The sequence below is a fragment of the Alternaria atra genome (assembly GCF_907166805.1).
Source record: "Alternaria atra isolate CS162 genome assembly, contig: 28, whole genome shotgun sequence".
In the NCBI taxonomy this organism is placed as follows: Eukaryota; Fungi; Ascomycota; class Dothideomycetes; order Pleosporales; family Pleosporaceae; genus Alternaria; species Alternaria atra.
Genome location: NW_025091326.1, coordinates 1,756,313 through 1,778,299, shown reverse-complemented (window position 1 = coordinate 1,778,299; position 21,987 = coordinate 1,756,313). Strand labels below are relative to the sequence as shown.

Here is a 21,987-nt window from a genome sequence, read left to right as displayed (position 1 = left end):
GGCAGATGCAAGTCATTTCTTCTAATTGTGTGTCAAGTCTCGAAGATACATTTCTTCGTCTTATGCTGCACTTGCTTGTACCAGAATTGGAGAATCACAGATACGCAAGAATTGATACCAGACTGGTAGCTTGAGCTGGCCCTACCACCAGTCATCATTCTGTGAGCTCTTCGTTGGCCACAAAAAATGCTCTTCAGGGTTTCCATGGGTCCTCTAAACATTGTCTGAGATCTTACCTCCAGGAGGTGGGCGTGGTAGACTCCTATGTTGAACGAACACTTCAGGTCATGTCCATGTTCACATCTCACCGCATTGTGCAATGGCGATATCTTGCACTGGCTTTCCTTCCGGGTTCGCTACTGTTCTTGTGTTCTCAATCTTGGTGACAACATCCATGCCTTCAATGACATTCCCAAACACAACGTGTTTGCCGTTCAGATGAGGAGTGCCATTCTTGGCAGTAATAATAAAGAACTGAGAGCCATTGGTATTAGGACCTGAGTTCTGCGATTGTTAGTGATGCACTCGATCGGACGGCTTACATGAGCTTACAGCCATTGATAGAAGACCCGGCTTGTCGTGCTTCAGGGTGAAGTTTTCATCGGCAAACTTTTCAGTTCCCCAGATGGTTCTCGAGCCTGTACCGTTGCCGTTTACAAAATCGCCGCCTTGAATCATGAAGCCTTTGATCTGAATCGGTTAGTATGATCCAAGCCAGACAGTTGTGCACTGCAACCCTGTGATGGCACTTACGACGCGATGGAACTTGCAGCCCTTGTAGCCCTGTGGCTGCCCCCGGCTGTTCTTGGTCTCTCCAGTGCAGAACTGGCGGAAGTTCTCAGCAGTCTTTGGCACCACATCTTTGAACAATTCCATCTTGATTCTCCCTAGCTTCTCCCCTGTTCACTTATGTCAGTCACTATGGTCGGGTCGCGGGGCGTTTGTCCGACTGTGGGCTAGGCCAAGAAGAACGCGTAGTAGATGGCGCGGGGTGAGGGGTAAAGAGACTATCTGGGTCACATGGGTGGATGCATACCTCCTAGGGTGATGTCGAAGAAGACGATTGGGTTGCGCTCGGCGGTCTCCGCCATAGTTGCGGCAGTGCAATGCTTGAAGATTGGAACTAGTGACGTTAGATAGGCTTTTGCAGCGACGACGAAGGAGTCGTACGGTAATTGAAGAAAAGTGGTCCGTCGAGATAATTCCCAAGAGATGCCGAGGAGAGAAAAAGATGCAGAAAGCAGGGGAGTTGGGCTGCTGCAAGTGGTGGACGATGTTCATGTGGATACTCGCAGATTGTTAGCGCTGGGGAAGGTTCCACTCGGAGTAGCAGGGATCTGACATGTCTACGCAACACGGCGGCCTTTGATCAGAGATTGTACACTGCACCTGAGATATGAGATGGAGACCGAGCTGTAGTAGTGATGGAGCGCAGTCCCATCTGTCAGGCGTCTGGGTGTCAGCAATTTCTTAGAGGTGATAGCACCTGCATGCGATGGCGTGAATGCGGCCGCCGAAACCCTGCTTCGAGGTGCATTGCGTGGACTCTGTCTGTGACATGTGCATGGTTCAATAGCAAGCAACGCCCAGCGCACTCACGACCTTCGCCGTCATCTTGCAAACAACCTTATACTTAGCAATCCTTTGCACTCCAAGTCGCCTCATTGCATTCTGTGAGACGGGCATTGTTATCATAGATGGTCCTGGTTGCCCGTCATCCTTGGCACCTGCCGTCGACGTTAGCGACGCCTTTGCGGCCTTTGTCCGCCTGAAGACCGGCACCTCCCCCATTCTGATACTCGCCGACCCATTCACTGCCCTTCACCACCCCGACAAGTCCAGAGTCTGTCGCGCGACCATTTGCACCCTTCGCATCGCATGGCCGATAACATTGCTCTTGCCATTTACCGCTAGCGATTGTGGCACGGGCAGTCACTGCGAGCCATCATAGCCTCTAAGAAGCCGACTCTCCATCGCCACAGCCGCAGTCGTTGCCGTCACCATCAACTAATTCCATCAACCACACCGGCCCTTCTTCCAGCCCTGCCCGCCGTCGCCTCGACCATATCGCAGCCATTACCACCGCCCAGAGAGGTTGTACCTTCGTAGTATCCAGCCGCCTCCTTGTCTGTTTCACCTCTGCCAGGGCTCTCCGCATCCGGCCAACTCCTCAAGTACACGCGCATCACCTGTTCGCGCCTCTCTACGGCAGCGCGAGCAATCGTATCCGTGTATGGAATAGTAAAGACGCCGCTACCCATCATGTCGAACGTCCTTGTCTATCCGAGGCAGAACGCCCCTGCCCCAACAGACGGCTCCAACAGTAACAACAACAATAACAACAGCGGCCCCACCAGTTCGCCGCTGCTTTTCTTTGTTGCCTTGGGTTTCGGTGTCGTCTTCACCAACTTATGGTAGGCATCAGCAGTTGGTTTGCGACTGCTCCCTCTTACTGACTGCTTCAGGATTATCGTCGGCGTTAAGTACTGCTTCCGATATAATCGCCGTCGCGCGGCTCAGGCTGCCGCAGATGGCGAGCCAATTGACATGGCCAACATGCCTCGTCCGCACCGGAGGAGGAGGGAGAAGAAGTTGATGACAATGGACGAGGTCAACGAGCGGTTCCCACTGACCAAGTACAAGCAATGGAAGTCAAGTCGCGAGACCGAGGGTTTACCAGCCAACGGCGGCATTGCGACTGCACCCCAGAGCAGAGCAACAAGTTTGAAGGATGTCGAGGGCGTCATCAGTGCGCAGGATGAAGGCCCTGGACCGAGAACCGACACTGCGCTTTCCATGGCTCGCAACGACCTCAACGCCCCGAACTCCTCCACTCAGCCGGTAGCCTCCCCGAGAACAAGCGTAGAAAGCAGGACGAGCGAGCACGGGCAGGATGTTGAGAAGCAGTTGGACAAGAAGGCGATCACGGAGAAGACGGACAATGTCCCAGGGCAGAGTACTACACCGCAAGCCAATGTACGCGAGCGTGAGAACGACTCAGACGACGACGAAGAGGATCCTATACGCACTGCTGCTGCACCAGAGATGCTGGCGGAGCCGGGAGACACATGTGCCATCTGCCTAGATACCCTGGAAGATGACGACGATGTACGCGGATTGTCTTGTGGCCACGCCTTCCACGCCAGTTGTGTCGACCCATGGCTGACGAGTCGCCGTGCCTGCTGTCCTCTCTGCAAAGCCGACTACTACGTTCCCAAGCCCCGTCCTGAAGGCGAAGTCGATCCCGTCACTGGTCGCCGTTCAGTCGCCGGTCTTCGGTCGCCACCACAAGCCGTTTGGACATCTACCAACCCCTTCTCTCGGTCTCGCGTCATGATCATCAATTCAGATTACCAGCAGCGACAAGGCGTTGACCGGTTTGGGCGATTGAATCGGCCTACTCGCCGTGAGCGCGTAGCTGGGGATACATCACAAGCGACAGGGCAGACTAGCGAAAACCAAGGGTGGCGATCGAGGATGACGCTCAACAGAACACAAGGCCCTACCTTTTCAAGCTGGTTCGGTCGCAACCGTGGCGCTGCTAGCACTGCAGATGCATCTGTCCCGCAGCAGCCAACTCCAGGACAACTCGAAGCCGGTAACCGGTAGATGTTGTCGTCTCATTATCCACATGTTTCAAATCTTTCTCACGCCCAATTACGATTACCCATACCCACCTTCCCGTGCACCCGATCTCATGCGTCTCAGTGAATGCCACGGCACCTTTTCCTTTTTCCCACATTCCCGGCGTTTTCTCATCCATACCCTGAGCAACGTTTTCGCCTCGGTACAATTTCGCTCGCAACACAACCTATCAAAGTATAGCGAGGCTTTTCTCGATACAGCATATGGTAGGCAGGAGCGAACGGGGTATATACTGATAGTTGCAAGTAAATATATGGCTATAGTTCTACGCAGGTCGTGAGGCTGCTCACATTGTAGATATTATGGTCTATAGGTTTGCAGGCACGAAAGTGTTTTGTGAATGGGGGCTTCCTGCACGTTGTTCTGTAGTATATGTTAGGCCATTTCAATATCGAAGAATACTCTGTATGAAATACAGCATGCCTGGAGCAAGTGAACTATCTCCCGCTTCATTCCCATTGGCTCTTAAATTCTGTCATAATCATCATCATCATCACCAAGTCTATGTTCTGATCACAACTGGGGGCAGGCGGGGTATTTCATCATGTTTCATTCGAATTATATCCCTCTCTGATTCTTCTTTGAGTGGGTTCGTCAAATACTATATCATCAGACCACCAATCCAGTACCAGTAGAGCTCACTTTAAATCGCTCAACGCCATTTTGGCTTAAATCCAGGGGCCGGCCTTCCCAGTCCGTAAACGCCATCACCCAAGCATAAATCATCCAGGCCCCCTCAACCTAACAGTACCTCCTCTCATCTCCTCATCCGCTCCTTCATCGCCCTCGTCTTCACCTTCAACATCTTGTAAGCGCATCGCTCTCAGCAAGTCCCTGCTAGCCCTGGTACCATCCCTCAGTTCGACCGCACTCTTGAGTAGCATATCCGCCATGATCCTAGCGTCCATATCCACGCCTAGCAGCGCCTCTACCTCGGGACCGGTTGGGATAGGGAATTCGACCAGTGGCTTGCCATTCGGACCGACGCTGACGATTGTAGATTTGCGACTGTAGCGTGGGGTGTCGTGTTGATCAAAGTCCGAGGAAGAAGAGTAAGGATTACCGTGGTGGTACGAGTCATCGGTATCGGAATCGAGCGTGTAAGTGGTGGATGTGAGGGTTGTGGATGTGGAATCATTTCTACGTGAGGAACGGAGAGGAGCGGATGGTTGGCCCATGGGACGCCGTTGCGCTGCGAGGTTGAGGCGTTCGAAGGTATCCCAAAGGTCATCGACGTCTTCTTCCTCGAGCGACGTGTCGGTTGTGACGCTCATGGGAGGGGACTGGTCGTCGCTGCTTAGCCCGTAGGCCATGTTGTGTGACCAACCGTCCCAAATGATTTGCTGAGAGCGCTGGTTGCCCCGGTGGTATTGACCAGAGCTGGGTGCTGGTTTCGCGTGCGATTGTACCTGGCTTGCTGAGCTGACGCCTCGAGCGTGCATACTAGGATGGTGTGGGTCTTGGTTCGTAGGATGGCCTTGTTCATCGTACTGCTGTGGTGTCAACAAGCCTGGTACAGCGTGGTTCGGCTCTGATTGCGACTTCATGTGGAATGAGGCACGATGGTTGTTCTGTGATAGTTGTACTTGATCTTCGAGGTTGAATGGATTATCGTTCATGCGCTCTGTTCCTGCTGTAAGGACCTCAGAGCCCGACGTGGATGGACGATAGTCTTCCACCATCGCCATATCTAGATCAATCATGGACGAACGAATGGGAGATCCAGGTGCAGAGCTGATCATTTCAGGGTATTCATTGTCATCCACTGCAGGTTGAAGTGGTGCGGTTTGAGCGTGTCGCAGGCTTGGTCGGAAACCGGTGGCAAGACCTGGAGAAGAAGAGTCTGTCTTGGTGTGCTGACTGCGCTGTGGCTCCGTCGGACTGCCCATTGGAAAAGCGAAGTCTTGAGTTTTGCGATTATCGTCCTGCTTGGGAAATGTCCACTCTTTCGTCTCGCGTCTTCGTGAGATCCGATTTGATGTACGGTTCCTGGGGGCCTCGTTGTTGGCTTCTGCCATTGCAGCGTCGAATGTCCATTCCACTGTGCGTCGATTGGGCTTCTGCGGTTGCGCTGGGAAGGACCATTCCATCGTCTTGCGATTAGGTTGCTCAGCAGCGAATGACCACTCCATTGTCTTTCTGTTAGGCTGCTCTGATGGAAATGACCATTCCATGGTCTTCCGGTTCTCATCATTCATGCTAGGAAAAGTCCAGTCTTTCGTGGCTCGTTTAGTCATCTCATCTTCTTCATTAAAAGCATCCCGGCGCTCCTCTTCTTCTTCCATTTCCCGTATGATGCTCTTCATGCGATTCGCGCGGATGGTGGGCACCTCACCCAGGTCAATACTTGGTATCTCGTCTGCTGATGGCATTGAAAAGTCCAAGTCGATGACTGTCTCGCGATTGGGCGCACCAGGATTGAAGTCGCGTAGGACTAGATCAGAGGGAGGGCGACCATTCGAGGGCTCTGGCATATCAACGGCACTGTATCGGTATGGTGTCGTGTTTGTATCGAACAGCTTGTTGAGACGTTTCTGGCCTCTAACAATAGACTCCTCCTTGAACCTAGCCTGAAGCTGCTCGAATCGTCCCATATCTGCGACAGGTGGTAGGCCCATCCCATTGAAGCCTGCTCCACCAGCGAAGGGGTCGGCAAATTGTGGTGCATGTTCCTGCTCGAATTCTTCTGATGTGCTGAAAGACCAGTCATCATCGTCGTCGTCTTCCGCCTCTGGTGCAAGCGGATCTGGCGCTTGAGCGCCGTATGGGTTGAATAGCGACTGGCGTGCACCACCTTGCTGCTCCCAGACATAGTAGTCTTCGACCAACTTGACGAGCGACACAGTTGGATACATCTTAGTAGTATCTGCGAGATAGGGATGCTCCAGAATCTGATCCGGAGTAGGTCGATCTTGTGGCTCCGGTTGGAAGACGAAAGCTAGGAAATCTTTCAGTTCTTGAGAAAAGCGATCGCCTTCAAGCACAGGGACACCAGCCGTTGGTAAGTCGAACTGCCCGATCTTGTGATGTGGTGGATAGCCGCAAGCCATCTCATAGACAGTGCAGGCGTAAGCCCAGATGTCAACTTCGTTGCCGTAAGATATCTCCTTGGGCTGCATCAAGCTATGCGGATCCGCATCCTTTACCCACTCCTTCTGCAGTTCAGGTGCCATCCAGAAAGGTGTACCAACAATAGTCGAGCGCTTCGATCTTTCGGGTTCCAGGGTATTCGAGACACCAAAATCGCATAGTTGTACGCGGCCGTCTTCGAGGATGAGAACGTTGTTTGCTGTATGTGGTCAGCAGAATGTAGAAACGTGGGAACATGATCACTTACACTTCAAATCTCGATGCAGCACACCGGCTTCGTGGATGTATTTGAGACCCTGTGCCAGCTCACGAGCGATGGGTATGATGAACTTCTCCGCCAGTCCAGGTCCAGGATCCTTGGTCATGGCTGTGGGCTTCATCAGAGTGTTGACACTACCACCACTGGCATATTCGCTAACAATCCATAGTTCGTTGTGAACAGGCCTTGCCTCCTCGATGATATTGACGTAGGGTCTTGCCTTGCTGTCTCTTAGCTGTTGCAGAATGTCGATCTCCTTGAGTGTGTCCTGGAGGTTTTTGTGTGTCATCTCCTCATAATCAACTTTGTCAATCTCAATGATTTTGATGGCAACGAGCGCGCCGGTATTACGGCTCTTGCTTGTTAATGTCAGTGAATGTCCTTAGCCTCGCTCCGTGATACCCACCCTTTGTAGACGCGACCATATGCACCCTTGCCAATAAGCTCGTAGAAGTCGTATGGGGGCGGTTCCTCACCACCTCGCTTCGCCCTCTCAGCAACTAGAAGCTCCATCTCCTTTGCTTGTTGCATGGCGCGCCCTTTGGTACCCCCCATGTTGGGCGGCTGCAGTCGTGCAGGTTCCATGTCTCTCATATATCTGTATGCTTTATCGAGCCTTAGCGGTTCAATTGGAACGTCTTCGGAAGGCTCGAAAGGCGACTCTGCTATGCGCTCCAACGGGCTATCCACTAGGGTACCCGTTATGCTCTCGTAACTGGTTGCAATTGGCAGAGGTGGGGGCGGGCGATTAGGTTGACGTGATCGCCCACCAGGGGAGACGTAGTTTGTGGGGTCGGAGGCAGAGTATGAGTGTCTTGCGGTAGGATTGGCGGGATTAAACTTGATAGTGTCTGGACTGGATCGTGATTGAGGCTGTCGCGGAACAGACGCTAACGGGAGGGCAATGGGAAGCCTCGGCGTCGATGTGGACGGACACAGCGGGCTTCTGTGATCTAAGATTGGACTCGAGATATCACGCTTGTCGATAGAAGGTGTGCGAGAAGAGCGAGAAGAGCGCGAAGAGCGCGACGAAGGACCTCTCTTGCCTTTGATTGAATCTGTCAGCTTTGACCACGAGAAGGAGCGATTAGACCGTGTCTTGTGGATTGGGGTCTTCTCCGGCGAGCGAGGCGGGGCCATCTCCCCCAGAGGGATGAGGTGGTCACTCTCGCTCACCGATCGCTTCAGCTTAACTATGGCTTCGTCGCCGAGCATTTGCGCGTGGTATTATTGGGGCATGATGGCGTTTTGAACAGGGATCGCACTCACAGGTTTGTTATGATATTCCACGTTGGTTACCAGAGGTGAATGCGGCTCATGGCGGGCAGGGTCGCGTGCGGTGAGCGTGGGTGTTCGTTGACATTCACAGTTCCGCACTGCGGAGGGGAGGAGGGCCTATCAACAAGATGCAATTACAACACAAGATAATGGAGAAGCGGAGAGGTTGGAGCAAAGCGAAACGAAGAATTGGACTGGGTAGAAAGATGGGACGGCGGTGCCATCTGGCAGACGTGCAAGTGTTGAAGTTGCGAAACATGGATCCAGGGTCTCGACGTTTCGCCCGCTGATCACGCTAAGGCAACCTTAAATCGATCTGGGGCAAGCGCGCCCCACGTTCCCGTGCCTGACATCATCTGCGCCACATGTGCGGCAGGCATAGCAGCTTGCCAACTTTCTGTGCATCTAGAGAGATTGGGTCGAGATGCTGCCTAGATACCTTCATTCATATGCACCATTCGATCTGAGACCTGACTAGACAACACCTATTCGATACTACCAGAACAACCTTTGGAAAAGCACTGAATTGACGTCTCACCATGGTCGCGCAACCCATTGGCACCAAGAAGACGCCCGTCACGTCCACGGCGAAGAAGACACCAGTCACAGCACCAGTGAAGAAGGCGCCCGCCAAAGCACCAACTGTTCAGCCTCCCAAGAAGCCTGTCAACACTGCCATGCAGAAGAAGCCTATGGCAACAACCCCTAAAAAGCCTGTCACAAATGTCGCACCCAAAAAGCCTGTAACAGCGCTCGGTCAAAAGAAACCCGTGCCAGCACCCGCAAAGAAGCCAATTCAACAGCCACAACAACAGGGCTGGATCAACAAAGGCCTTAGTGCGGCATCATCTGGTATTGGAAGTGCCGTCGGCGCTGCAACGACTGGTATTGGCAATGCCGCTGGTGCAGTCGTAACTGCGACGGGCAGTGGAATTGCTGGGGCAGGAAGGGGCGCCGGAGCAAGGTATGTTACTAGGTTTGTACCAAGTGAACTTGGGTGACTAACACTTCGTAGCATTGCAAACTCATCCCGCACCTGGGGCGACATGGTCCGCGAATACGGCAACTCCCTCAAAGATATCACCGGCGCCCCGGGCAGCCGGTCGACAACAAACAAGAATCCTCTCGGCTTGAGCTCTAGCGGCGTCGGAGGTATGGCATCCATGGCTAGTAGGCCTGGTGTGCCTGGTCTCTCAGGAGGTTCCGGCAAGGGCGGTGGCTCGGCTAGCAATCCGCTGGGCCTATAAGCCATGGTGTCGACGAATTTGAGAACATCGATTGGAGGCTGTACGAATATCAGGATCACTGGGCCAAAGTGCGAGGCATCTAGGAGTTGGATGGCGTTATTTGGGACATATACTACTCGAATGCATGATTTCGAAAGACACAGTACTCACTCTTTGTTTGCGCGAGATCAGTCTACTACATACAGCTTCAGATGGCCTAGCATGTCATCAAAAGCGCATTGAAAGTATTGGAACAACTTGATCTCCTTATCTTCGTACAAGTAGTTGTAGATCTTATTGCGTATCTCCCCAGGAAGACGAAGGAACGAACTCTCTGGCTCATAGAGTTTGATGAGATCGTTGGCTTTGGAGCGCTCAAAAACGAGATCACGGCCTCGTTTGAATGACCACTCGAACTCCGTGATGCTCCCACCCTCTTGTGTGAAGTCGATGGAGGAGACACCCTCTGTCTTTCCGTTAATGTCCGCCTTGGGGAAGTAATGGCTTATTGGAAACATGCCTTATGGGAAGAGGGACGACTTGAAGTTATGTGGAATCTGGACCATAGGTATATCAGCGGATCCCCAGATCGTGACAGTGAGCTCGCCGCAGGCTAGGGTAATCACCGCCATGATGTCGTGATTCTCGTTAACGAAGCCGCCAACATAGGGCTTCAGGTTCCATGGTGACTGTCTAGGATTTCTCATCGTGGTGTAAGGAACATTGTTAAGCGTTTGCGTCCGCGCCTTATAAGGAGAATCGTTGGTAAAGAGGCAGTATTTGTGGGAGGCAGTTTGGATCTGTCGTAGGCGGATGTCAGACGCAGCGCGATGTTTTCTGTAGTAGTATGGACGACGTCAAAAGTAGCTGGGGAGAGGTGAATCCGAACTTATATCCATGAGTTACCGTGGCATTCTTTGCAAACGTGCGTTTTCCACTCCCTTTCATCGTCCCACCTTCGGGCACCCAAATAAATGCCTCGAAATCGGGTGGCTGTTCCATCACCATCCCTTAATTTATGCCACTGTCTTATATGTAATCTTTTAGTACTACGATAGGCTCTTTTTCTGTAGCAGTAATGCAGGACACGAGCATCAGTAGGTACATTGTGTAGTCTACGAATGCTGTCTATAAGATCTCCGTCTTTCTTTCCTCTAACACCCCCTTGCCCCTCTTCTTTATCAGCCAGTCCGCTTCTCTAGCAGCACTTCGGTTGACTGCAGTAATATAGCAATAGGAACTTCGATTCTCCAGACTCACTTCACGGATCTCGGTAAGCAACAATCCCCATCGTCTCAGCTAAAAACGCAAACAAGTACTCAGATAATAGGGCCATCCGGATGGTTTTATTACATCATGCCTTCGGGCACCCCCTGCACCTTTTGAATGAGTAGGAGGCCAGCCTTGCCGTCTCCGGGCTCACCTTTGGTGGCATCTGTTTGCGCCGACGCGAGTAATGCATGCAAGTCAACCAACCGAGCATCAAAATGCTTGGGTTCTGTATTCAGTGCGAGCGAAAGATGGCGTGATACTGCTGGTGGACACTTCATCAAGTGGTTCACCGTGGGGTTCTATCGTGGAATGCCGGCCATACGAACGTCTTCGAGCGCTAGTAGTGGTGTCCCTGGTAACTTTGGTGCCGGATCTGCTCTGAACTGGGGATTCTGACAAACTGGCTCGTTCGAATTCTGTGTTTCTTGAAGAAATGAGCATGCCCGCATGCAAAGGACGTCTCCCTGCCACGTACGAAGGGCGATTCCGCAGGCCTCAATGCCGTAACGTGATCCACTGGGAACTTTTGTCGCGATGGTGCATAGTCTACCAGCGCAACGCCCTGGCCGTAACTCGATCTTGTGTCGTATACAAGGTTTCCTTTTTTTTCATTGAGCTTTCATCTTGACGGTGTTACTTGAGGAAGAATAAATCGTTGACAAGAAAACTTGCGAGCTTGTGTTACCGCTAGGATTCGTAGATTCGCCGGTATTCTCCAATTATATCATGCCGTTGGTCTTTGTTCGTATGGGAGCATCGGATAAATACCCTTGCCACTTGCCATGTTACCACTTTTGTACTGAAATGTCCAACGTCGGAGCCTTTCAAGTAACTCAACATGTTAAGCACGTAACACTTGACTAGACAAGAAACCCGAAGAATGCATTCAAGTGCAAACAGTAAAGAATCCGAGAGCCAGCATTACCGACTATTCGCTTGTCTGACAGGCTCGGATAAAATCTCATAAGCCGTTGGTTGTGGTTGCAAAAGTTATAGTAGAAAAGTTAAATAGTAGAATTTTCGAGATAAGCACGCCAGTGTCTCCAGTTGGGCAGCAAGAACCATGCAAGAGAAAACAAAAGACCGACTTTTGAAAACGCCCTGATTAAACCCAGAATAGAGAAAAGGATCTGACCCACTCATCAGTCAAACCAGTCGCCATGCATCATTTCTTTCTTCCAGGCTTCCATGTCTGCCTTCTCTCCGAATGCCACCTCGATATCCGTACCTTCCTTTTCGTTGATCTTCTTGGCAATCAGCTCTTGCCAGTCCTCCGTTGTCATCTTCTTCTCAGGGTCTAGATGAGCACTCATGAACCTACGGCACAGATCCACGCAGCCAGCTCCAACCTCGACATGTCTCAGTCCTGGAAAGTGCTCTCTCAGCGACTTCCTGTACATGTTGCTAATGTAGGTTTCGAGGAACATGTCGGTGGGCGCAAGGCTAGCGATGGCTTCTTTCTGTACTTGTAAAAGTTTGCTAGCCCAGGTTTTGGTAGTGCGACCGATGCCGTAACCCACCACAAAAGTGTTGTGCTTGTATCCAAGGATCGCTGTCTCTGCGTAGATTTGGCGGCAAACTTCGGGGAGATGGAAGGCAGAGAATGGGCGTGTGGTAGGCCAACGAGGGTGAGAAACTGCACTGCCGGTAGGGTGCGTGTCGCTGTCGCCGGGTACTTCGACATAGTCCCCACCCATTGCAAAGACCCAGATCTTGTTTCTGATCTCGCCAGGAAGGCAGAGAAGCGGTGAGCGTTTAGCGTTACGTTTGGCGCTTTTAGAGCATTAGCTTAGGAAAGGTCTTGTTTATTTTTGAGCGGGTTCGGAGACTACGTACATCTTTACAAGAGGCTGCGGTGTTACTTCCATGCTGACAAGACCATTCTCCAGGCGGATGACCGGGATATCTCGGAGCTCTTGCTTGAGAAGGCGGGATGGAGTTGCGAAATTGATTGTCTTTTTGACAGATCTGGCGAGAACGTACATTCCTTGACCTTTGCGCAACGGCGCAGGTATGCGTCTACTGCGCTGGATTTGCCTGTTGCTTGGAGTCATCTCAAACTTGATTTTGTATGCTGTGTAGAAGAAGAACAGAGAAGTGATGCTTGAACAGAGTAGAGGTCTGGTTTATATATGGTCATGAGATCATGTAGTCAGTGGAGAGGGTGAGGAAGAGGTGGATCACGACTAGTGAAGTTACCGGCCAAGCTATATGACTACATGGTAAGTCTGAGCATAACCAATTGCGATGGAAAAGAGAAAGCTGATATTAGCTAAGAGATAATGTGAGCAATGGTGAGAGAAAGAGGGATTGCGTCTTGTAACTAGGGTTATAGACACTGATAGTAATACGGCGGTGATACACCTTTGCACGTATACGGTGGCTTCGGCACTGTCAGATAGTTCCACTGACATAGCTGGTAATACACATACCTCACAGACCGTACATCCATTCCAATTTTGCCCACCACACTGGTCCCAGTGTTTCGATCTACATCCTCCGCCACCACCCGATGTACTTGTTGGTCTTTGCGTCGACGAAGTGTGACTTGGCGGTGTCGTAGATATTTTCGTAGTCGATGGTTGAGGACGCGAGGAGCTCGTTCGCGGTGGCGTTGGGGTCGAGCTTGTCTTTGGCGGGCTCGATGGTTTAGGCGGCTGCGATGGTCTTGGCGGCGATGTACCTCCTATTGTTGGTGTATCAACATAGCTGCCGTCGCAATAGTATGACATGCCGTTCAGTTTGAGATCTTTCATGATGGTACTGAGTCCGGCCACGCCCGTCCCTTTACAGGATGCGCCATTCATAGCTTGCTCATTGAGTGGCAGAGGGTACTCGATGTGGAAGACTGGCTTGTTGAGAGCGACAAAATTGTCATAGGCTTGACACTCGCCTTGTTGCGCACATTGCTCGTTGACTGCAAAGTCTATGATTGGCGACACGTCGTTGAGAATATCGAGGCTGTTCTTAAGACCGATTCTCATCTCGTATTTAGCGGCTTCCTTCTGCATCCATCGCAGATAGTCGACAGCGTCGATATTTTTGAGATTCAGACCGTCTAAATGTGGGTGAGTGGAGTCAGTGCATGTCTCACATGCAATTCGTACAGGGACACTTACTGTCGTTTTGCTACTACGGATCAGTATACCCGTGCCATCACATCAATTTAGTCAACGTACTATGAAGCATGAGAACTTACATATCCATCTGTGTTATCCGGATCGATCGCGTCGCAACCCTTGTCAGCAGCCAGCTTGATGCGCTTCGCCATTAGGGCTCTGATACCCTGACTGCCTGTCCGAATCCTACATAGTGGCGTGCGAAGTCAGTTCGTGTCTTACATGCAGTCCGTACACGAACACTTACCACCTTTCATTTGGCCATTCCGGTAGTACATTTCCTAGATCTGCGGCTGCAAAGCTTCTGTAGTCCTCTCTCCAGTCTTCCGCTGTTCCAGCACTGAAGTAGCAAATGACAATCTTGCCGGCTGCCTTGAGGGCTCCTATAGTCGTAGCAGGGTTATCGAATAGGTCGATGTCCCAAACCGGCGCATCAAGCGGTGAAAGAGGCATCTTGGACATGTCTGGAATGCCCAGGAGTACTATCTGAAACTTCTGTCCTCGTGTAAACGCAACGTTCTGTGCCCAAATAAATGAGAAGTAATATCCTAGCAACACTAGCCGCAAAATCATCTTGAACGAGTTGGAAGATCAGAAGATCTTCGATGCGTATGTTTGTTGGCCTGTACGAAAGAAATAGGATCAGAATGTCGAATCCGGGGAATGCAAAAACCATACGCTTGAGACAGATCTATCCAAGATCCGAATACTTACGTCGAGGATATGTAATGGCAATATGTCACAACTTGACTGTAGCCGAGACGCGGTCTGCAGCAACTCCCATGCGCCGCTATCACAGAAGATGATCTCCCATGTGTCGTGGCCTCTAGAGTTGCTTGGTTGTCGTTATATATCCTTGGAGATTGCACCATTACAAGAAGCCAATCATCCGATTACGGGGTCACTACAGGAATTTGACAGGACTAAAGTTTCGGAAGTCGCTCCAGTAGCTATGTTAGACGGCGAAACTGGGCGTCATCAATTCGACAATCCTTATCTGTCCAAGTTCCGGCTGTTTTTGAGTGTGAGAGATATACCATACTATGGGCCTTTGGAGAAAGAGCGGCGCCTGGAGCGAGATGTCATGGTATGTGTAGACAATTGTAACCGGAGACTGCCGGATCGGCTGCACGCATAGAGGTATGGTGATCCGGCAGATTCGTGCATTGCGGAGAAAGCTTGTTTTGTTTAGTCTCAAGCTCATCTCCGAGATCGTGTCGGTCAGATGCGCCGTGGTTGATCACATATGAGCAAGTTCTAGGCACGCGGGTAAATGGTGTACAATATCGGGGCCTTCATTTGGGAGACATTCGTCCAGTCCAGGCCAAAAAAGAGTGCTTAAAATTAAATCTCTGTCGGAATTATTTTTCAAAAAGTTCGCCCTAATGTTCTCGTTAAGCAGGGATTGGTTCTGCGACGAAGTTGTATATGGAAGATGACGCGATGTAGCGATGTAACTGGAAATCGAAGATGATGGCGAAGAATCAGCGCACAAGCGCGGGTTGCCCGGCAATTGAAAAGGTGATCAAAGCAAATGTGGGAGTCTGGAAGGTGATGAGAATTGCACTATCATCACGCATCTGATGAAGTTGACGGGTATGGTGGTGTGATGGCGGCCGAGGGACGACGCGTTATGTCATCTGGATTCCGCCATTATCGATAACACTAGCGCCATCTGAACCTTTTTGTGGGAGAGAAGTTGGGACATGCACAGAGCATGCAACAAGTCATGGTCGGCCGCGACTCTATGTTTCTTTTACTTCTGTCATTCTGCGAATACACATTTTAAATGCGGTGAATTCTTCTCCGCCTCTTGTTCTTACCACTTTCAGACAGCGCTTGCTCATGCTTGCGCTCTATCGACTGCGATGCGTCCCACACTCCACTCCAAGCTTTCAAACACGCTCTTTACGAACACTTCCTCGAGAAATACCGACATACATCCCACGATGGGATCCAACCCTACACAGGACTGCGCGACCAACTACGGTGTTGATTGAGTCGATGATAACGACTGCCGAGAAGCCCTCCTTCGATGCCAAAAGAGGTGCAGAGCGCGAGCAGCTTAGAGATGCACGCGTATCGGTCAACACGCTTGGAAAGCGAGTAGCTGTTAAAAGACTAAATCGAATACTGGAGCTAGTGAGCGGCACCAATGGCCGGGATGCCAGTCTACGAGCACCGCTTTGGCGAGCGTATTCTTTGGCCAAGGCTTCCGACCCAAAACTCCTAGCACGTCTACCAGATAGAGCATGGGATTTACTCTGGATTACGCAATCAGTCGAATCATTCAACAATCCGAATCGCACGGCACACATGGCACAGCTCTACCGCGACATGGACAAGGCTGGGAGGTCTACAACGGTCGGGCAGCGGACCAAACATCTGGAGAGTATCTTCCTTAGCGGGAAAGAAGATCAAGCTCTCAGGGAATGGGAAGAGGATCACAGATTGGGACTTGACGGTGTAAGAATGGATTACAAGCCGGAGCATCTGGAGATTGGGGCTAAACTCCATGCGCTTGCCAGGAATGTAGACTACAGCCGGAACATTATGGAAGAACTGTTTAGGCTATACCCAAGTTGGGACACCTCCGTAATGATGGCTGTGTTCCGAGCCCATACGAGTTCCGGTCTCCATGAGCACCACAATCTGGCAAAGCAGATCTATGCTAGAATGAAGGAGCTGAAAGGCGATGCCCGCTCAATTAAAGACTACGATGCTTGGCTCGTGGGCTTCTTAGAAACGCGAAATCTAAGCTACGCGAAACAGGTGTTTCAGGACATGGTTAAGGATGGCTACCTGGCTACCAGCGGGACCACAGAACGAGTCAGCCAGGTGCTGAAGAGACTACACATGCTGTATCGACTTGGAACCGATATTGAGTCAATGACTAGTATCGCTCTTGATGCTATATCTGTGCTCCCTCCTGGCTATCACGGCTATCTGTTCGGTGACTGGATGAAAGCCACTGTAGTCAGAAAAACACCACAGGCAGCCGCCCAGATCATGGAGATGATGCTCAAGCGAGGCTACAAACCGGAAACGTTCCACTTCAATATACTTCTCAGAGCTTTGATACGGACGAGAGAAGATGCGAACATCCTGAAAGCTGAAAACATTGGTTGGCGTATGATCGACGCGGCTCGCGAAGCTCACCGACATAATCTTACTCCGGATACAATGGCAACCATGATCGAAAAAAGAACCGCCGAGGCTCATCACGCAAATATCAACGTCACCCAAAGAGCTCCTGTTGCCAATGTCACGACATTTGCTTTGATCATGCAGCACCACGCCAATAGCCTACAATGGGAACATGTCGACTACTTGTCCCGCCAGCTCAAGGAAACGAAAGTCGAACCCAATGCAACCATCATGAATGTTCTCATGAATAACAAATGCCGTCAAGGTGCCTACAGCGAAGCATGGATGATCTACAAGACTCTTACTGAGCCACGGGAAGGAAGCGACGGCGTTTTCCCAAACGGTGCAAGCATACGCTGTCTCTGGAAAACGCTGCGTCTAGCACTTGGTGATCATACCGTTCAGAACAAGCTCGAATTACCTACCCCTCGTGAGCTACTAGCAGAGACGGTAAGCTGGTGGACACTCAGCCGCAGTCGCTACGACGCCGACCGTTTTCGCATGGGCCTCGCAGGCGCAGATAGTGGAGCAATCACGTCACTCATCATGCACTGCTTCAGCTACACTCAAGACCTGGCTGGCTCGCTAGTCGCTCTGCACGTCCTTCGCCATCACTTCCACATCTTTCCCACCGACGAATCAGCGCAAATCTTGCAAAGACAGATGGCTTGGGTGGACATGGCACGCGAGTCTGAAGCTGTGCGCAGTCAATATTTTCACAGTCGCTCCAACAAGAAGAACACGGATCGTATAGCTGCGGTCTACAATGTTCTACTTCAACGACGATTGGCGAGAATGGACCTGAAAGAAGGCGACTATGAGAAATTGACGGATGAACAGATTGGGGACGTGGGATTGAATCTGTTGAGCGAGTTTGTAAGAGTGGTGCTCAAGAGAAGTTATCCAGCCGAAGTCGTGGAGGCGATGATTGATGCGGCGAGATGCGCAGTAGGTGTACCCAACCTGCCAACGGGGGACATGGATGCATTTGAAGTGGCTTGAATGAACTGCAATTGCCGGGGTGGAAGTTGATGTACTGGAGAGTGAATATTCAAGCGATACTACAACCATCCAACCATCTTTGCATCCGAATACAACCACCAGTAAACCTCAGCCCAGCTCTTGTTGCAAACTATAGCATACAACAGATTGTGACATACCTCAACTGGCCCGGAGAAGCTACCCTCTCATGTTCGTTCTCTTGAAACAGAAAGTTCAACTCATCAAATCTAGCATGTTCGCAGGCAGATATGGTTACCCTTGCGAACTAGAGTAGCTTATCCAGAAAACCTCGTAGATACGATATAACTCGTGGATGTGTGATGCAGTTCTAGACAGTATTCATATAGTTCGGGGCAGAATTGATACTCGACCGTAACAACAGCATCAACACACGCCTCTTTGAGTATCTCGATATCATACGCCGTCCACTCTCTCACCTGAGCAACAGACGGTGAAGATCTATATAGGAATTTTGTGTGCTGTTCGTCAGGAGTCGCGACATTGATGGAGAGGTTGATGTTCCTCAAGCCCGGCAGTGCGATGGATAATTTGAGATTCGTTGCATGACGAGGCCGAAAGCCTTCGCTTTTGAATCTGCCGCACTTCCAGCCTATAATTCCAGAATACCACGGCTCATACGTGCATGGGAAATCTAGACGTGTGATGGCTTGCTGTTGAAGAAGCGAGCGATTTGGAAGCCACTCGTTTATGAAGGTATATGGACAGTCGTTGATGACAAAGGTACCAGATACGAATGGTAGGAGCGCCATTTCTGTGTGCATCTGTTTACAGACCCCTGTGGTTCGAATAATGCGTCGTAGGTCTTCAAAAGGAAGATTTTGGGTATCTGAGCCAGCTGTGCGTTTATATCGCCCAGACTCAGCGCACGCGGATTCAAATCTAGGCCTAACTTCTTTGCCTTCTATGGAGGAGAGTACGACTGAATTCATTTTCCAAGTCTGACATAGCGCGTACTCGTAGATTTGGTTTCGTAGTTCTCCAGATAGACGCAGAAACGGCGAGTTTTTTCTATTGAGTGCGGCACTGATGCGTTCGTTAGCCAGAAATATCATTAAATATTCCATTATCCATACTAACATCTCCTCAGCTTCTGGTTTAGATTGAGGTTGCATATAAACTTCCTCGGTTATATCGTCGGGTACTGATCTATCTTCATCACGAGGGCGAATTGGCAGACGAGCGATAGGCGAGTGCATGACGCAGGCGACCTAGTGTTTTGTGATTGGTGTTCTGGAGAGATTGCAGGCCGATGCAGGTGACTTAAAAAGCATAGGTTTGCGAGATGTTGGAACGTTTCAGCACCCAAGACTATATGTTGAGCACTCATTCAACTGCTGCCTAGTGTACCTGTGCAGCTGAGGACGCTTCATGGGGGCGACAGCCTTCCGACAAGTTGTCTTGAACTATAACTGCTACGTGCAATAACCCAAAAACAAGAGAGGTGTATCGTGACTGAGTCGAGTTGATGGCTAAAGCCATATGTTAGAGTCTCGCGATATATGTCGTCGTTGTGGATTGACATGATTGGCCGTGGCTGCGGGTAAGCTAAACATGGGGCTCTTCGATCGAGCATTCCGCGGCGTCGATCGATGACGCTCCAACGCTCAGATGTCCACAACGCGCACCAAACGCGGTTAAAGTTGATGGTTGCTTACTTTACGATGACGCTCACTGTCGTGCCGATGGCTGGGATGCGACCATCAAAATTATTTGGTCGTGCTGCATCTTCGGACCACGACCACCTCCACGCCTTGTACCAACGCCATCATGTCTCCACAGGGTGAGCGCGCACCGTTGCTACAACAGAGATGGAGCGAGGAAGGCGAGCCGCGGACCGTATGTTCTCTTTCGCACGCTTTTGCTATTCGTAGTATTGGTTCTCTAACTTTTGATAGCATCTTCGCATCGAAGATCTTTCGAACGAGGAAAACCCACGAGAATGGGTGCGCTGGCGGAAGATGGCCAACGTGGCTGTGATAGCCCTCATGTCCAGTACATGCATTCCATCCGCCTATACATACCTTTACTAATAATGGTCGTGGCAGTTCTCAGCCCTCTCGTATCCTCCATGTTCACGCCTGGCATCGCGCAAATCGCCGACGACCTCGACTGTAGTACGACTGCCGTTATTGGAACAACAACTGGATTCGTAGTCATGCTCGGAATCGGCCCCTTGATCCTCGCACCACTGTCCGAGACGTTTGGACGCAGAAGAATCTACCTCGTCTGCTTCTCCGTCTTTGCTCTACTACAAATACCCGCTGCGCTCGCGCCGAACATCGCATTCCTCATCACAGTACGAAGCATCGCGGGCTTCTTTGGTAGCGTCGGAATAGCAAATGGTGGCGGAACCATCAGTGACATGTTCATACCAAGTGAACGAGCAGGAGTCTTTGGCTGGTACCTGTTAGGCCCGTTACTTGGACCTACCCTAGGTCCATTATTCGGCGGCATCATCGTACAGCGTTTGGGCTGGCGCTGGATTTTCTGGATAATGACCATTGTGTGCTTCGTCAATACCTTGGCCGGTTACTTCTTCCTCCGAGAGACATATGCGCCGTTGATCCTGAGTTCCAAGAAGGCGGAGTTTGAGTCCCAGAGCTCCGAGTTTGATGGCACAAAGTACTCGTACGAAGGTGAAGATACAAGGCCACTGAAGGAAAAGCTTGCGCAAGCTCTCAAACGCCCACCGAAGATTTTTGCTCAGCCCATCGTTGCGGTCATGGCTGTATACCAAGCGCTCATCTTTGGTACAACCTACAGTATCTACACGAACATGCAACCCATATACCAGGACGATTACGGTTTTTCAACCGAGAAAGTTGGACTGTTATATCTGGGCCCTGGATTGGGTTTTCTTTTCGCAGTCTGGTTCCTGGTTCCACGAATCGATACCGTGTACAAGACTCTTACGGCGAAGAACCACGAAAAGGCACGACCCGAGTTTCGCCTTCCACTGGCGAACATTGGCTCTGTCTTCATTCCCGTGTCGCTCTTTTGGTTTGCTTGGGCTGTAGAGAAGCACACGCACTGGTTTGCGTCCATATCAGCGACTTTTTTCTACGGCATTGGACAAGTCATGATCCTAAATAGCACGCAGAATTACTTCATCGACAGCTTTGAGAAATACGCGGCTAGTGCAATCGCTGCTGGTACCGTGTTTCGCAGCGTCGTTGGTGGTATCATCCCAATCTTTGCGCCGATGCTGTTTGAGAAGATAGGATATGGTTGGGGCATCAGCACGTTTGCGTTTGTAAGCTTGGTTCTTGCGCCTGCTCCAGTTTTGTTCTTTATTTTCGGCGAGAGACTCCGGGAACGGTTCCCGGTCGATTTGTAAAGCTTGATCATGTAGGTATCATATTCATATTCTTAGCGTAACCTTGCTATGTCTGGGGTATTGTCTCACCAACCCTATTACTGCTCGATCTCAAGAGACCTTCCTCTTGAGGAAGAAGTGTGAATGAATATAAGCGAATGAAGAGAATCTAATGTGATCAGCTCTGTATCACACGTATGTCCCGCTCAACGACAACACTGTAGCAATGCGAAATACGAGACGACACTAAAGCTAAGTTGACACTGAAACAGCCTATTCGAAATGTCTGGCAATTACAGTACCTCTAGATCCTTGATAGCCACTCACTGATCAAAATCACTTGCGGGCGAGAGCACAGGGCTTTAGGAAACCATGCGCCATGATTGTCCTCGTTATCACAACCCCGTATTTCAGAGCCATTGACTTGTTTGGACGGTAGGTCCTGTGTTCCCGCACCACAAAGTCTACGAGGTGGGATACCACCATACAGGTAACACGCTTCTTGGCGTTTATCTCATGACTAGGCGGAAGTCTCACATTCCTCTTCCGGTGTCAATCAGAAGGTCTATATAAATCCCCAGATAATACATCTCCGGTCCTTATCACTTTCCA

The 21,987-nt window shown here is 50.7% G+C and overlaps 9 protein-coding genes across 9 annotated transcripts; 4 read left to right on the top strand and 5 right to left on the bottom strand.

The window, feature by feature from the left end:
• Positions 1–297: 297 nt before the first annotated feature.
• On the bottom strand, positions 298–2,186 carry ALTATR162_LOCUS7659 (uncharacterized protein; the record flags this gene model as incomplete). The annotated part of the gene is made up of 6 exons (XM_043315287.1): positions 298–504; positions 553–690; positions 754–899; positions 1,037–1,123; positions 1,171–1,254; positions 2,102–2,186. 6 exons carry the CDS (start codon positions 2,184–2,186, stop codon positions 298–300), a joined length of 747 nt encoding a protein of 248 aa, XP_043171222.1.
• A 76-nt stretch (positions 2,187–2,262) lies between these two features.
• ALTATR162_LOCUS7658 (uncharacterized protein) lies at positions 2,263–3,609 on the top strand (the record flags this gene model as incomplete). The annotated part of the gene is made up of 2 exons (XM_043315286.1): positions 2,263–2,414; positions 2,466–3,609. 2 exons carry the CDS (start codon positions 2,263–2,265, stop codon positions 3,607–3,609), a joined length of 1,296 nt encoding a protein of 431 aa, XP_043171221.1.
• A 758-nt stretch (positions 3,610–4,367) lies between these two features.
• On the bottom strand, positions 4,368–8,209 carry ALTATR162_LOCUS7657 (uncharacterized protein; the record flags this gene model as incomplete). The annotated part of the gene is made up of 3 exons (XM_043315285.1): positions 4,368–6,934; positions 6,983–7,353; positions 7,401–8,209. The coding sequence occupies 3 exons, from the start codon at positions 8,207–8,209 to the stop codon at positions 4,368–4,370; spliced, it is 3,747 nt and encodes a 1,248-aa protein (XP_043171220.1).
• A 602-nt stretch (positions 8,210–8,811) lies between these two features.
• Positions 8,812–9,519, top strand: ALTATR162_LOCUS7656 (uncharacterized protein; the record flags this gene model as incomplete). The annotated part of the gene is made up of 2 exons (XM_043315284.1): positions 8,812–9,236; positions 9,288–9,519. The coding sequence occupies 2 exons, from the start codon at positions 8,812–8,814 to the stop codon at positions 9,517–9,519; spliced, it is 657 nt and encodes a 218-aa protein (XP_043171219.1).
• Positions 9,520–9,686: 167 nt separating this feature from the next.
• Positions 9,687–10,016, bottom strand: ALTATR162_LOCUS7655 (uncharacterized protein; the record flags this gene model as incomplete). Its single annotated transcript, XM_043315283.1, has 1 exon — positions 9,687–10,016. One exon carries the CDS (start codon positions 10,014–10,016, stop codon positions 9,687–9,689), a length of 330 nt encoding a protein of 109 aa, XP_043171218.1.
• A 1,896-nt stretch (positions 10,017–11,912) lies between these two features.
• ALTATR162_LOCUS7654 (uncharacterized protein) lies at positions 11,913–14,342 on the bottom strand (the record flags this gene model as incomplete). The annotated part of the gene is made up of 7 exons (XM_043315282.1): positions 11,913–12,543; positions 12,607–12,891; positions 13,280–13,400; positions 13,454–13,828; positions 13,890–13,899; positions 13,970–14,075; positions 14,137–14,342. 7 exons carry the CDS (start codon positions 14,340–14,342, stop codon positions 11,913–11,915), a joined length of 1,734 nt encoding a protein of 577 aa, XP_043171217.1.
• Positions 14,343–15,893: 1,551 nt separating this feature from the next.
• On the top strand, positions 15,894–18,038 carry ALTATR162_LOCUS7653 (uncharacterized protein; the record flags this gene model as incomplete). The annotated part of the gene is made up of 1 exon (XM_043315281.1): positions 15,894–18,038. The coding sequence occupies one exon, from the start codon at positions 15,894–15,896 to the stop codon at positions 18,036–18,038; it is 2,145 nt and encodes a 714-aa protein (XP_043171216.1).
• A 906-nt stretch (positions 18,039–18,944) lies between these two features.
• Positions 18,945–19,255, bottom strand: ALTATR162_LOCUS7652 (uncharacterized protein; the record flags this gene model as incomplete). Its single annotated transcript, XM_043315280.1, has 3 exons — positions 18,945–18,960; positions 19,014–19,082; positions 19,137–19,255. 3 exons carry the CDS (start codon positions 19,253–19,255, stop codon positions 18,945–18,947), a joined length of 204 nt encoding a protein of 67 aa, XP_043171215.1.
• Positions 19,256–19,826: 571 nt separating this feature from the next.
• On the top strand, positions 19,827–21,396 carry ALTATR162_LOCUS7651 (uncharacterized protein; the record flags this gene model as incomplete). Its single annotated transcript, XM_043315279.1, has 4 exons — positions 19,827–19,895; positions 19,955–20,051; positions 20,105–20,173; positions 20,495–21,396. 4 exons carry the CDS (start codon positions 19,827–19,829, stop codon positions 21,394–21,396), a joined length of 1,137 nt encoding a protein of 378 aa, XP_043171214.1.
• Positions 21,397–21,987: the final 591 nt, after the last annotated feature.